The sequence below is a fragment of the Haliaeetus albicilla genome, chromosome 12, assembly GCF_947461875.1.
Source record: "Haliaeetus albicilla chromosome 12, bHalAlb1.1, whole genome shotgun sequence".
NCBI classification, from domain to species: domain Eukaryota; kingdom Metazoa; phylum Chordata; class Aves; order Accipitriformes; family Accipitridae; genus Haliaeetus; species Haliaeetus albicilla.
Window position 1 is genome coordinate 36,733,072 of NC_091494.1, and position 15,879 is coordinate 36,748,950.

Genomic DNA, 15,879 nt, shown 5'->3' on the forward strand with positions numbered 1-15,879 from the left:
TTCCCTCCCTCCACAACTATTAATACCAACTGTGAACACTATTAATACCAACTGTGCAAAGCTTGCTCTCTATTAAATGCTATCTAATGCTACAATCTTCTCATATTAAATACCTTGCCTTGTGCTTAGAAGCTCATGCTTTATTTCTGCTCAGACTCACATACCCAATTACTTAAAACATTCATGGTTTTACAAACTGTGGGTATTTTTTTTAATCTGCGTTCTCTTAAGAGAAACAAACTGGAATGCATTTATGTGTGTGCCAGTGAGTGCCTTTTAAACAAAACAACCACTACTCAGAAAAAAGACTTTTTATCATTTTTATTTTGTGTAAAAAAGGCAAATTTAGTGAATTATTTTCATCTTGTACACAAAGTTATAATTTTAATGCTTTTCACATCCATGCTGAAAATCTGCAGTCTCGTAAAAATGAAAGTAACATTAATTTCTCCAAAAGCATTTTTTTCACTTAGTTATGTACATTGCATGAGAAAGCTTTAAATGCTCTCTCATTGACCACACAAATTACCAAGAAAATAAAAGATTAAATTTGTACAGATATTGATCTATATATCAAATACATACAGAAATGATGTAAAAACCCTATTTGTTTAATCTTGATTCCCGCCCCAACATTTCCCAGGGGCCAAAGCTGATGCCTTTTTTGTATAAATGGCTGTGGCTTTTTGTTTTAAATATGAAAATTAAAGGAAGAAAAATTCAGTTGAAATCACAGTTTTTTAAAATCCCTTCCCAATAAAGGATTGTTACCAAATATATTAGCACCATCGTACAAATATTGACGGGAGAGGGTATTCACATCACATAAAACAACAATAAAAAAAACAAACAAACACTGAAACCCGTGTTAGTATCCGTAGAACAAGGAATTGATAACTGCTTTAGCTTTCCTCAGATGCAGCAAGGAAAAGGTTAAAGAGTTGTATTTAAAATAACATAAAAATCAAAGGTCAGCAGAAAGATTTTGAGCAATAGAAGAAGGGTAGCTGCAAAGTAAGGTACGTAACTTGCGCTACCTTATGGTTATAAAAACCTGCTATGCCAAATACTGAAATTAGTTTGACCCCATTGAAGATTTCAGATGTCCAACACTTTGCTGCTCTTTTAGCCAAATAACATGGCTTAGAGTAAAGTGAAGATAAAACTACCTAGAGCCATGTTACTAACGAATGCTTTACAAATACAGTGAAGCCCGTACTATGGATACCACAGCCAACAGGTAGCCCACTCGTTGAAGAGACCGCTCTAAATAACTGGTTGAATTTTGCGCAAGTTTTCCTTAAACCTCTCCTAAGCAAGTGACTTCAGTTAGTTCCTTATGTGGTTTGCTTAGGATATATTTCACTGTACTTGACAAACACACAATTTAGGTCTATTTTGAATTCAGAAACACAAAGAGAAATTTCACCCAACTCCTACTGAAGTAACATGTGTATCTGAGAATGCACTCACATACTTTAGTGTTTAATGAATAAAATACCTATTTTTAAAGAACATTATAAAGACTGACAGACTTCAAATCCAATTCTTACATTTTTCCAACACAGGAAGCATGTTCAACTTAAGTGCTAATTTCCCCTCTTGACATTTGAAGGCTGTAACTCAGAAATCAGGTATAAGCCCGGGCAATACGCAGAAGGCCAAGGTTTAGTGACTGGGCAATATACCTTGCTCATTACTAGCCCAAGCTTTCACATCATGAAACACAAATTAATGCAACAGTTTTTCTACTGAAGTCAGAAGCTATTGATGAGAGAAGAAAGCAAGATTGTGCCAACCTTGTTCCAGCTGACTGGGACAATCTGCAGGTTGTTGCATTTAAAAAAATAAAATAAAATAAATCAATAGTGATGTACTTACCAAACCAAATCAATGCTTGCAGAGCTGGATTTTACAGCAGGTTAAATTGAGAACACAGGAAAAAAAAAAAAAAATCAAGGCTCGAAGTGTCATTACAATGGTCTCTAATCCTGCTTCTCCAATCCAGGCTGTTCAAAAGAAATGTCATGGGTGGGTCAGAATCTGAGAGAATGTGTTTGAAGTCTACCAAGCCTGAAAAAGTCCTTTTTATGGCTATTCTAGAGAGCTAAAATGTCTTTACCACCTGAAGTAACAGATACTTATAATCTGATAACCAGATTCTGTCAATATAAGAAGCTGTTGTTAAAAAGGGGTCATTATTTAAGAAATTTTACCAGTAAGGGAGAAAAGAATTCCAGACATTCCTACACTATACAGGACATTTTTTTTACTTCCAGTAGTAAATACAAAACTTCACATAATTAACCCCTCTTGCATAGAATGAGGTAAACCTGTGCATATTACCAATACTATGTACCCAAAGTTAGAGCAATATTTTAGAAAATAATCAAATTGCTGGTTTTCAACTTTCTATGCACTTTTTTTTTTTTAGGCTCAAACAACAATATACAAAAATGGTCTCCTGGGGCTCTGTGGGTTGATATCCTTAAAGCATTTCTTAGGCTGTAGGAACACAGACAATCATTTTGATGAATTTTTTTTTTTTAAGCCCTAATTTATGGTCAAGAGTCAGATGATCATTGTACTGCTCTGAAGGGGACCTGCTAAGACCCAGAAGCACTTATAGAACATATGCAGTTAATTCCTGAGAGTTTAGTTAATGAACCTTACTGGTAAAAGCTAAAGCTCTTGATGCACATTTTTCCAGTCACAGCTCTGCAGGGCTGATTAACCATTTCACTAATCAACTCCACGAATGAGATCATTTACAAAAACGTACAAAGTGTAAAAATATGGAAAGATAAAATCCAAATTATTAAGAGCTCATGCTAAAATACTTTGTAATTTACTGGTAGACATTTTCACCCTTTTACATGACTTTTGCCTTTAAAAAATCTGGACAGTTAAGCAGGAGGGGCTAATGGGATACTTGAAGTGAGACACAAGGATTCCAGGCAATAAGCAAATCCAGTTTATGGATTACATACTAGACAGTATATGATTTATATACTGTTCTCAAGTCTCAACTTCCATATTACACTATTGCAGCAAGAAAAGAATATTGCAGGCTGTGCAGAACTGAACTAATTTTTTTTAATCCACAATGTATGGCTCCTTTTAGCTCACCTGAAACCATGTGGAACATCAGTTTTGAATGTTCACAAATAAATATTTAAGATAGTAAAGAAACACCTAGGTCTTTCTGAACAGAAAAAAAAATAAACCAGAAAAATGCTCAGAAGTTCCTTCCCACTACCAAGGGAGGCGAGAGTTACTGTCCATCTGTTTCTTCTTTAGTCTAAATTCATAGCTAAAACTAATCTTCCAAATGAGGGAATTTTCTGAAGTTCCAGTTTGGCATAGGGCTCTGTAAACATTTGCTGAAGCATTCCAAGACTACAGACAGTCATGAACAGACAAAAGCTTTATGGTCCCAATCCAATGCCTACTGCAGTCAATGGAGACAAGGCTACTGATATTAAAGGGCACTGAATCAGACCCTAAGGAACCTTTTCTTTAAAAAAAAAATCTTATATATATAAAAAAAAGTATTTTAAACTAAATAAAAACATCTTGAGAAGTTAAAATCTTCCTCAGGTGATGGCTCCATTGCAACTGGGGCTACTCACTGAGTAGAGCTTTACAGGATTATCTTCCACATACAATTTATGCCTCTAAATTAGGGCTTAAATGCCTTATTTTCACAATAAAAAAAAAAACCAGAGGCGTGACCAGTGCAGTTCACAAGAGTCTAGAAGTCTCCCAACTTGTACCAAAAAGGTTCATTTGTTATGACAGTTCATTTGTATTTGCAACTATTATCTTCCTCCAACCGCTTCCCACAATCATGCTAATTAAACTTTAATCTTACCAAAAAATTAGAATTTCAGTTCTTGTTAACAATGCACAATAAATCTGAACTTGAAAATATTACAAAATTCTTTCAAAAGCTTCAAATACAACACAAAAGTGTCCTTTTTTGTTTTTAATAAATTGAAAAATCTTTTTCACTAAAATAGTTTCCCCGCCCTTCCAAAAAATTCTGAACTGAGTCTAACTCATCTACAGTTAGCAAAGTGCCCCAGGTACAGTCACCTGAACTGTACCATCGAAGTGGGAACAAAATCAGTCAGTCTTGGAGAAAGGCTCTTTCCTATCACCAATACTCTGCCCCTCACTTTTCTGAGCTGCCTTATGGTTCTTGTTTGATGTAGTAACTGGCAGATCCGTTGCTTTCCTGATCAGATGCTCCTTGAAGGAAGCTATACTCTTCTCCATCTAGCAACTCCTCCTTCAGCTGCAATGAAGTCACTAAAAACAAAAGATGAACATTAAAGATCTATAAAATTCAAAGTAAATACAACTTTTCCTTAAATTTATGTAATATTATTTAAATTGGGAACAGATGCCAGATTTTCCATTTTCTTGTATTCTGCATTTTAGTGATTCTTCTTTTAACACTCAGTATCCCACAGAAATCAGATGCTTTCTGACCATAAATTGAACCTTCAGTTATGCTCTAATATTAACACATTTAAATAAGTTACTTATATTCTCTACAGGCTTTTCTCAAGAATTCAGTATTGTAAACCACTGGTTTAAGAAGGTAACTAAATGAACACGTTAATAGGAGTAATCACTGTTGCTCAGAACAATACTTATTTTACTGTTTACTTCCTATTTAGTCTTTACAGAAGTAAACATAAGATTAACTGTTGGCCATTTATGATCTACAATTCGCCTTACTTAGCCCAATTACTGTAACCAGTCTATGTGAGACAAGAAAAAAAAAATTGACAAAGATTTCTCAATACGTCATTAAAATTTTAAGATCCCAGAAGATAAGTTTCATTCAAGCAAAACATCTTTTTTGTAGTTTTAATCTTCTCTCTTCTTTCTTTTGTAAAAAGATAACAGAAATGAGATCTAAGACATAAAAAACATGTTATGAATAGCAATAATGTCACAACTACTGTTCTAGTTTCATTAATGAATAGTGATAAATACCAAAGTATGAGCACAATGAGAAGAACACTGAAAACAAAACATGTCAAGACTTTCATTAAAGGTGCAGTACCCACATTAAAGGGTTGATTATACGAAAATAAATAGTTCTCTATGACCAAATGAATGAGAAGAGTATTAAAGTTTACAGCTACTGAATACAAAGTTTATATGCATTACCAATGTTATCTTGAAATGCAGAAATACGCAGTGAAAGAAAAAAACCCCACCCATAACCTGTTGCTACTAGTAGCCCTGCAATAACTTATAAGCCATTTGATTATTCTTTTATTATTTTTCTGTCATCTTCCATGTTGAAACAAACTCTTGTGCTAAATAAAAATAAAATTTGAAAATTAAAGTATTAAAAAAAAAGTCAAAAAGTTGCAGTGTAATGCAAACTCTCCATTTCTTTCTTTAATAGATGCCTCCTCCCACCTACATAGCCCACAATCCCTTGCTGCTTTTTTATTTTTCCTAAATACTTTTCCCTGCGTTATGCTGAACTCTGATCAAGAACCTTGATCTGTGGAGGACAAAAGTGCTGTCTAAATGATAAGACACATAACTGGTTACTCGGATATGCTGCTAATACCTTAAGCAAAGGCTAAACAGAAGTCAGGGATACAATCTGAAATTCACCAGGCATGTTCTTTTTCTTCTCTCCCCCCCAGTATTTGTAGAATGCTTCTGCAGGTACAGGAGTAATAGCGGTCTCCATAATTTCACTTGCCTCTGGCTAATTTGAACCAAACCCCTTACATTTAGATATTTAATGATACTTTGCCTCATTTGTCCCTATTATACAGCTTTTAACTACAATCCTCCATAAGAAAAGCTTAGCTACAGCTATACAACAAAAGTTACTTGAAAGAAGAATTAAAAAAGCTAATGGAAGTCATCTGACCAATCATGATGGAAGTAAAAGGGACGCAGACGCACAAGGTACTCCCTTTTTAAATAGTCTCTCTGATTTGCCTGGAGACAAAGAAAGATTGTCTGATGCAATGTCATTCAAACCCCCAAAACATAAATATAGAACGCAGCAATGAGGTCCAGAATATGTGCAGAAGTAGGGTGAGTCTCTCAGAACAGTCTCCTTGTCTGACAGGCTGGCTATAGGCTGTTTGTAAAGCTGTCCAACGGTTGCATTTCAGTGCTTAAAAGATCATTTCATATGACTCAAAGATGCAAAGTACTCATGTACCCTAAAGAAGCACCGTGACTTTGTTAGAGAGTGAAACCACTTCATACTTACAAGATGAAGAAGTACTGAAACCTTCTGCTGTGCTGATGACAGTACACAAGTGGAGAGAGCTGCTTAATGAGCCTTTCTGAGATCTCCAATAGACATGAAGTTTTAGTGCAGATGCCTGCCTCATTACTGATCTTACACTACTCCCATTCAAAGCCATATAAGCATTTCCTGCAATGTGCCTACATCCTACAGCTACTAAAATGTGAGACAGTGTACAATGCTGAGGAATATGCATAAGTTCCAGCTGATTTCAAATGTGTTCTTAACTTACTATATATTAGGGTTATGCCCTCTTCTTCCCCAGACTTAAAATGTGTGGCTTTTCTGGTTTCAATTTAAATTTAAACACTTTTGAACAATGACAAGGCTACATCACAAATAAAACTAATTTTGTCCAGCCTCTCCAGAATTCAGAACTTCAAAAAGTTCCCCCCAAATGATCATAGAAAGCATCAGGTATCAGAAACCAAAGAACACAGGTGTTTTGTAGCAGATCTAACGACACAGAAAACCTCAGACTGCATGTCTGTGCACCACATATACGCAATTTAGGTGTAGATTTGCAGTAAGAGAGGAAAAGCTCTGCAGAAACAAACACTCCAGAACACTCTTTCTTAAGGAAGACTTCTCTTTTGCATCAGAGACTCTGTTAAAAAACAGGCATGTACACACAAGTAGCAAGCTAAAGTAAAAATGAAGGAGTTCTTGAGAAATGTTGAGAGGTGTACAGAGGAGAGTCAAGATTTGTCCTCAGGGTCTAAAGGCGGCAGGTGGGTTACTGTGTCCCATTCTGTGAAGGGAATAACACACGGACAAGGGAAACTGTTCTGGATGTATTCCACAGTCAATTAAAAATAGCAATAAGGCAGCCTACTCAGACTAAAGCAAGTTTAAGGGAGTATAAATCAAGCAAATCTGAAGCTCAATCTATCAACCTGACAGCTGTCCTGCAGGGAGAGCATAATCCAGTGTGTCCGACAGATCATATTGCTACAACATATCTGTTAGAAATACTTTGGTTACCTGCTACATTATATTGCCATACATATTATAAAAAGGGAAGAGAAAGAACTACTAGATTCTTGCAGTGGACTTCTATAATTGAAGTTTGATCACATTACATAAACTATCCTTAAAGAAACTCAACATTTTAATCTACTTGCTCAACATGACTGCTAAATGAATTTTTAAGAGTTTTTCTCTGCTCACACATACAGACACACTATTATACTGTCAATACTTCAACCAAACCCAGGTTTTACAGCAAAAATAGGGAAAAGATCAAATTCCAAAAGGACAAAGTATTTTCAGATATACTTGCTATATTAGTAACCCACAAAATTTCAAATAATGCTTACATTCTGAAGATCTCTTCCCAGATAACTGCCTTTTTCTGACACAGACAAAAATCACTCCTTATTTACTGTGTACAGCTACTTTCTCTGCAAAAGATAATCCACACTAACCTCCTGCTTACATCAAATATTCCCAAATCCACATTACTGTTCAGTTTTACGGAGTGCATTTTCGTATTTTAAAGCTCTGCAGAGCTCTTCTGTGCCTTTGTGCCTCAGTAACCTACAATATGGCCTCCTATGAAATTCTGAAACAGCTGCAATCCTTTTCTATGATTCATTCAGTGACATGGTGCATCAGTGAGAATGAAAAGCTCTCTAACAGAAAAAAAATCCAACCAAAATTTAAAGAAAAAAAAGAAAAAAGAAAGAGATTTGATGAGTCAGCACATTACATGCTAGACCATGCTTAGTTCCCCACCCTGTCCGCCATTTCCCTCTGCAGTAACAAAGACTGATGTGGCTAGTTACCTGTTTTGAGGCTGGGACTGAACTCGCGGCTAGTGCTGGGAGGCTGGAAGGCCTCCGGGGCTGTCTGTGCTGGAAGGGTTCGATATGGAGGAGGAGTCAACTCGTCATCACCAGAGAAGCTCCTCCGCACCTCACCTGTCATGGGTGGGCTGGACAAACTGACAGGTTTCTTCCCAACTGGTATCTTCCTCTCTAAACATCAAGTCAAACTAAAATAAACGCTTGGGTTAAAGTGCATTAGGTAACTCAGACTGTTCACTGAGAAATGGCTCTGCTTCACAATCACCGATTCTGGAAAAAAAGGGCCTCTACAATGGCACCATTCAGTTATTATTGGGAATTTTGTTCTCAACAACCACACTTTAGTTACTGAATTCTAGAGACTAGCTGACAGGACTTCAAGTGCATTGCTTACAAACATGATCCACTTATTTCATGATCCACCAACGAAACACAAATGCCGTAAATTGCTTCTGTTGCAGCTACACTGCACAGTCAATATACAATCCGCTGGTTGGACACCCAAGACATAATGGGCTCAGTTCATAATTGCAGTTGTTTCAGTGAGTGTGTCTAACAGTGACAGAGAGAATGGTTCTGGGGAAATAATCCAGTCCAGACAAAGTTTATCACCTCCAAAAACCTAGTTTAAAAATACGTACTCTTAATTACTTTAGAACGGTGCTTCCCATTTTTACAGTGCCTTACAAACAACAATGTGCATTTCAGTGTTTAGAAAAAGTATCTTCTAAAATGCCTTCAGATTATTAAACATTGAATTAATGAAAAAAATGTTATGAAAACATTTTGTATGCAAATTATTAACATGTTCCTCCTTTATCACTAAGATGCTCTGATTCTGTGCCTGAGGAAACTTCTCTACAATATCAGGGACACAAGCACTGTAATACATCTTCTCCACTGCTTTCAGCTATATCAAAACTATGGTTGCTAATGCTTTAAGTATTCTCAGCACCGTCAAATAAAGACTACCTGACAAACAAAAGCCTAGCCCTGAAGAGACAAGGTAACTAGATTATGCATATGCTAAAGATACCACCATGCTTAAATATTCTTCTTACAAGACAACATCAGGATGAGCCTTTTAGAGAGATAACACCATAATTAGGCAGAAAGTTGTCTACAGAATCCAGCTTTTAAAATGTTGAGGTCAAATTATCATTTCAATAACCTTATTCCAATATATACACCTACTAGAAAGCAGACAATATGAGCAGATTCTGCATACCACATTATTAATGAATAGTCTAGGCAAACTGATAAGTTACCCTTCAAGTATTCACCTGCACAGCCTTCTGACCAGTAGGCACATGGTACAAAATCCTACCCACTTGAAATAAACACCATGGGAAACAAAACTGGAAGTGATTCTCAAGTATTCACAAAAGTGCTCACAAAACTTGTGCTTGCAATTAGAAATTAACAAGTAACACAGTAACTATCTAGCAAACACACAAACTACATGCAACTTGATCTTCCTTTCTTTGAATAAAAAGCAAGCAGCAACGATAGACACACTGCTGGCTGAGAACACAGTGACAAAACAGAAGGCATAATTCAAACAGTCCACCTGGTATTTTGCATGCACACAGAATGTCTTATAGTTATAAACCGTTCTAATTAAAAAGGAAAAACCCAAAAAGGGTAAAATAAGCACATCTTTACAATCCAAATGCTACTAAATGGGTCACTGTCAACATGACAAGCTGCTTACATAGCAACATAATAAATCTAAGAAAAAATACCAGCTTCATCCAAGGGTGGGCCAGGTAGGATGCTAGTTAATTTCTACGCCCTTTTGGACAGTCTTCTTACTTATAATAGACTAAAAACATTGTTAGATTTTTAAGAAAATTATTTCATGCTCTGTGTATCAGTAATCCCACCAAAACAAAGTGTTTGGGCATTCCAAACAGTTGACAATAACAAATTATGCTTAAAATAAGTCCTAGGAACATCTGTATTATCAGCCTCTCCATAAAAGGTGTAACAATCTGACATGTAATTTTTCTATCTTTATTACTAAATGTGTGCACATTAACTACTTCTAAGTCACACTAACATAAAGGAAAATTAACGTTATGTTGCCCATTGTAGATTTCAAAGAAAGGAATAAAAAAAGCACAGCTGTATTCTCAGCTCCAAATTTACTACTTTTTATGGATTAAGAAATTCTCCTAATTGAAGATCTCTTAAAAAGCATTGCATCCAGCCATAATGTTTTACTTCTCAACAACAAAGGAATACGAGAGAAGATTTTTAAGTTGTTCCCATTCAGCGTTGAGTGTTAATTCTGCTAGTTATACTAGTTTCTGTAGTGGCACAGCTGAACAACAGGAGTCTGACTTTCTTCCTTTATCATAATCCCATTACGGCAGAGTTCACTATGTAATCACTTCTACTCCACATCGAATACATGCTACTCACTTCTCAATGGACTCAGTAAGGAGGTAAAATACTGTGTTAGAAATCTGCATCATTATACACAGCAGAACGACTCAAAGACATTCTGCAGTGCATTGTGAGTACATGAAAAAAATATGTGGAAGTAACACTTCTCTGTACTAAAAATAATCTAGTTTAATTAAGACATATATAGAGCTTCTTGTTAATCAGCTGTGGTTACTTTAGCATGAAAGCATTATTACTGCATTATACAGTTTTATGACTGAAATCCTTCTCAAAATAAGACTTTCTATTTATTTTTATTTACAAGTGCTGAACAATAAAAAGCTACAGAAAACATTTTCTTACTATTATTTCCTGTGACTCAACACTTTTGTTGCCATAACCCACTAAGAATAAACATGTAGGAGGCAGCCAGCTATAACTTTTCATGACCTTGTTTCTCTCATCTCCTTTTGATGATTAAGCAGATTTCTTAGTATTGAGTAAACAGTCCAGAAAACAAACCCATGAGAAGTTATTCCTTGTTTCCATAGCCCATATTTATTTCAGAGGTTAGTGTGAAACAAAGAACAAATTCCACTATAACAAATCTTCCTATGGCACTAGGTAAAGGGAATTTCCTTTCCAGTGTTTGTGTCACACTTACTGTAAGACAGATATCAAGAAACTTTTGCAGAGGTATTAGGTGGAAAAAAGGGGATGAGGAAAGGAGCATAATGGTCTAGCATAGCTTGCTAAACAAAATCTGCTCAGACAGTCCAGAATTATCCAAGAACAGGTCCTACACAAAGGTAATTAATGATATAGCCATCTTTGCCTAGCTTAAGGCAACAGCACTCACAACTTTCTCTAGATATACTCAAATCAGCTGTTTTTTCTGTACCTGAATTCTATTTAAAAAATACTTCTGCAAGATCCTGAACAGGATCTGGATTTTACTGTTTATTTCCTCAAACAGCAGAAAGAAGAAAGAGTACAATGTTTGAGGCCCTTAACAAGACATCGCAAGAACTCCCCAGTCACCTGCTTTATCTGTGGCACTCACTGCTCAACTTCTTTTTATGACTGAAAATCAAAATAGCGAAGTTTGCTTTCTGCAATGACTAGTGAAAAAGGTTCCAGTTTGCCTTAATAGATCCATTCACAAATTTACCAGGAAGACAAGGGTTTTAATTCCTCACATGAGTTCTACACAACTGCAGCACAACTGCACAGCTCTTCGTTTAGGTCAATTTTTCTACCTCAGGGAAAGCCCTAGATAAAAACAAAGTTTTCATCTCATTTGACACAATTCTCAAAATCACTGCAGGAAGCTAGGGTAGACCTAACTCAAGAGTTGAGCTTCAGGTTCTACTCAGAATTAAGATATCTGTTTTCCTATCCCAGGTCAACAGGGCCCTTCCTGATAGCTACATCTGTGATGGAACAGAAACCAGTGGATGCATCTTATTTCAATACAACAAACTACCGTTCAAAGATAAAAAGATTTGAAATAAGTGAAATTGATGACAGATTATTATTTTTTTTTTAGCTCACACAAACCTGTCTGAATACTTTTTTTTCCAATCACCTCCAGATTAGCCGATTAATTCCATGAAAAACTATTCTGGTTGAAATTGAATTACTTTAAAATAGGTCAGCATCTGTCTACAGACCCCTGCTCTTGGTTTTATGCTAGAGTTTTCTTAGGGACAGTTAGTTCACATTGCACAATTCAAACTAGCAATTGGTCCATTTAATCAGACTTTACAATGAGTGTCAGACTCATCTAGAGTTCTTTTCCCTCACCATGTTTAAAGCTTTATTTTTATGAAATCTTTCAATGCTTTCCAATAGTTTCCTCCCATATCTATTACTTTATCTAGGATGAGTGGCCAAAGGCACATGATAGTCCTTTGAAATCCACATTGCCTTTGGAAGTCTCTGATCATAGCATTGGCAGTAATACTGAAGTCATCAAAATGACTGATGCTTTGTAAGACAAGGCTGTCCAGAAGTTAAAGACCACATAAGGATTCATCATCAGGAAATACACTTCACTGAGAACAGCTACAAAAAGCATCTGCAAAGCAGCTATACCTCACGTATATAGAACAGCATAGTTTGGATTTCAGCAGCCTCTGTATTTCAAAATGAGATTTAAGGGATGGGGGAAAACCCTTGTCTTTCAGGGAATGTGCCTTAAAAATTTAGTTTTGTACTTCGATGAACTCAAGTCTCAGAGCAACAAAACTCTCTGGAAACAAGTCTAAATAAGCCAAGATGATACAGATTCTAATGTTAAGAAAAGCCTCATGTTCTCACTTAGAAGAGTATTTCACATAATAAAATCTCTCCTAATGTCACATTACAGACTGTTAAAGATTATTGTTGGTCAGGCTTGCTGACTTGCAGGTAAAATAACTTTCAACATCAACAAAACTGTTGATTTGATTGTCTGCTATTGTCCTATTAGAAAATACCTTGACAACGAAGCAGGGCCAATTCAAGAGGACAGATAATAAACCCTTTTCTGTAGCTGATCTGCCCGTATGTCTGCAGTGTAAAATACTGCACCTTCTTTCCAACTCTCCACTGTTTCCAAGAAAACACCAAGAGAATGAGTCAGCATAGCGATTTGATGCTCCAAACTTAATATGCGTAGTTAGGTTGTCTGGAAGTAGACCATCTACTTCTATCAAGACAAACTATTCATTCTTACGTGGCAGAACCGAACGCCACCCCCAAGTTGTAATTGGTTCTTTTTAAAAAAAGATACTGTAAAATCTTGAGTTAAACATCATTAAAAATTGTGTAGTACTTAACAAGACTATAGGCTTACCCTACGTTCTTATTTACCACGTCCTCTCTTGGGACATATATTTCTTGTACAATGGCTGTCATGTTGCTGCTCGTGACTCAAGAGGTAGCTGCCTTTCAAAATTGTCCAGTTATTGGAAAACTGGCTTGAGAACCTTTGGAATAAAACTGCCATATAAAACTACAATATTGCTTAGAGGAGAGAATACAGATGGATCTGATTTCTAGAGAAGAATCATGGGAGAAGGCACAAGGTCCTCTTACAGCTGGCTGCCTCTACTCCCTTTATTTTACTCATACAAAACAGATTTTCAGTTTAAACCAACAGAGTTATGGAAATAAAAATATAGAGGAATACAAAACGTGCATTTGTGCAAATTCATACTGGTTGTGAATTTTGAAGATAACCCGATCCAGAGAGAAACAACTACTATCGAAAGAACCTGAACACTTCAGATTCTTAAAAATGTCATTACGATGTTTTACTGTGACAAGAATAGTCAAACAGCAACGCTACTTACTGTTTCTGAAAATAACCATAAAAAAGTTTTATTTACATACAGCTTCCCACAGATGTCTCATCTAAACCACTGGCAAGTAAGTCACTTTTTTGTTCTTTTAGGAACCAGCTAGATGGTAATTTAAATTTTCTACATCTCATTCTTTCTGATCCAAGTAACTTGGTTCTTACTCCTACACTTGTGTTACAAAGAGCAGAATTAAAACAGTGTTAATTGATACCTGAGTATTTTGTATAAGGCAGTATACCTACATAGTCCAAATATTATTTAATTAAAATGATGCCTGAATACCAAAAATATTGTAACAGTTGTCCACCTACAATTCACACAGATTGTTATTAGCAACATCAACCCTGTTGCAAGTTATAAAAAAATGGTTATTCTCAATGAAAAAGTTCCTTTTATGGCATACTGCACCTTTAAGCATAAGACCTGTTTACACACAAACATTTCCAAATAGAATAGGGACTCAGGGAGAGACCACAAACTTTTCAAACAATAGGAAAAGTACAAACACTACTTTGTCACCCACTTTTCTTATGTCCTTTGTACTGTTGTGATTTAGCTTTTTTCTTCTGTTTTGATGAACTTGACTGGCTATCTCTTGATGCTGCAAAAAATTAAGAATTCAGAATTAAAGTTTAGTGTTTTGGAAAAACACTTCGGAATGTGCCAAGGCTGCTACACAGTTACAGAATTTCTCCTTAGTGACTGCACGAACAAAATATACCTTTATTGTGGGAAAAGCCTCCCCTTAAACTACTAGCAGTAACTACTATTACCCTCCCATTAAACAACTAACAATTCTCAAAATACAGTTATCAATTATTATCATATAAATTGACCTGACAAGACAAGTCTTGATGCACTAAATGAAATACAGTCTTCTCACATACAGTAAGTACTTTTGCACCTGAATAGCTATGCAAACACCGAGTTCCCTCAAATTTGGTATGCAAAGCATATATATTTGCAATCCTGAAGAAAAATCAGTTCTCAGTGATGTTATCCAGAATTGACAGGTAAGTAACAGGCTTTTTCCCTGGATCAAATAAGCATCTTCTGGCATTAAAAAAATAGTAAGTAGCCCCAGAAATGCCCAGAAGTACTTTAAAAGTCAACGTGGAAGAGATTAGAACTGTGTATTTCTAAGCATTAGCAAGAATTTTTCTATTTTTGTTACGCCTGTTGACCTCACTTGAAACAGATGAAGTTAGGAAAATCATCACCCATGAACAAGGGCCAGTAAGCAACTGTTAACATTATTTACAAAACAGAACTTACATTGTGGTGCTGGAGGCTGTAGCTGATATCCAGTTAGCTGACACCATCCCACTGGATAGAGGTCTGGGGACTCGCAATCCACCCACTGATCATATTCATCTTCCCACCCATCAAAGTGTATCCTCAAAAGACGATGGATAATGCGAGTTACTGTGGCCACACATACCAGGCGAGGTTCCATCAGATCAACAGCTTCCAGTTTCATTCCAACATGAAACCCATGGTTTGGAACTTCCTGGAAAAGCAAACACAAACAAGGCAAACATCAGTAAACAAACATGTTAATTAAGATGGTTTAAGCACAGTATTGCAATGAGTATTTTGGTCAACTTAATGCAAGAAAATACCAAGTATCAGTTATGAAGTTTCATGTACCCCTGCCTTTATTTAACATTTCAGAAATATTCAAGCTTAACATACTCAAATGGTTCTTATTTCTAGAAGTCTCTGTTGTCTTAGTTTTTCAAAACTGTATTTAATGAAATAGGCCAATCCCATTGACTATACAGACAGAAATTTAAAGAAAATACTAATTACAGTTTAAATACACACGTATAATGTTCATTACCTTATTGAAGAGCTTTACAGGTGCTGCTATTGAGTCAGTTTCCCTGAGGTAGTCAAACCATTTAAAAGGGAGTTTTGCATAACCTGTGAATTTTAAACAACATTTTCATACATCAACAGCAAACTCCATGCATAAGAGCAACAACAAAAATAGTATATTGGCACTGTGTTACGGCTAAAAAGGTAA

General features: G+C 36.0%; 1 protein-coding gene across 8 annotated transcripts in view; it reads right to left on the minus strand.

The window, feature by feature from the left end:
* Positions 1-306: 306 nt before the first annotated feature.
* Positions 307-15,879, minus strand: part of MBTD1 (mbt domain containing 1) — a 40,280-nt gene continuing 24,707 nt past the window's right edge. For 7 of the 8 annotated variants that reach the window (XM_069799196.1, XM_069799197.1, XM_069799190.1 and 4 more), the window contains 4 exons: positions 15,694-15,776; positions 15,126-15,360; positions 14,374-14,451; positions 307-4,314 (listed from right to left, as the gene is read on the minus strand). In XM_069799196.1, coding sequence (XP_069655297.1) covers positions 4,196-4,314; positions 14,374-14,451; positions 15,126-15,360; positions 15,694-15,776 — 515 coding nt within the window. In that variant the 3' untranslated portion in view covers positions 307-4,195. The remainder of the gene's footprint in view (positions 4,315-14,373; positions 14,452-15,125; positions 15,361-15,693; positions 15,777-15,879) is intronic. The other variant, XM_069799192.1, reaches the window with a different exon arrangement.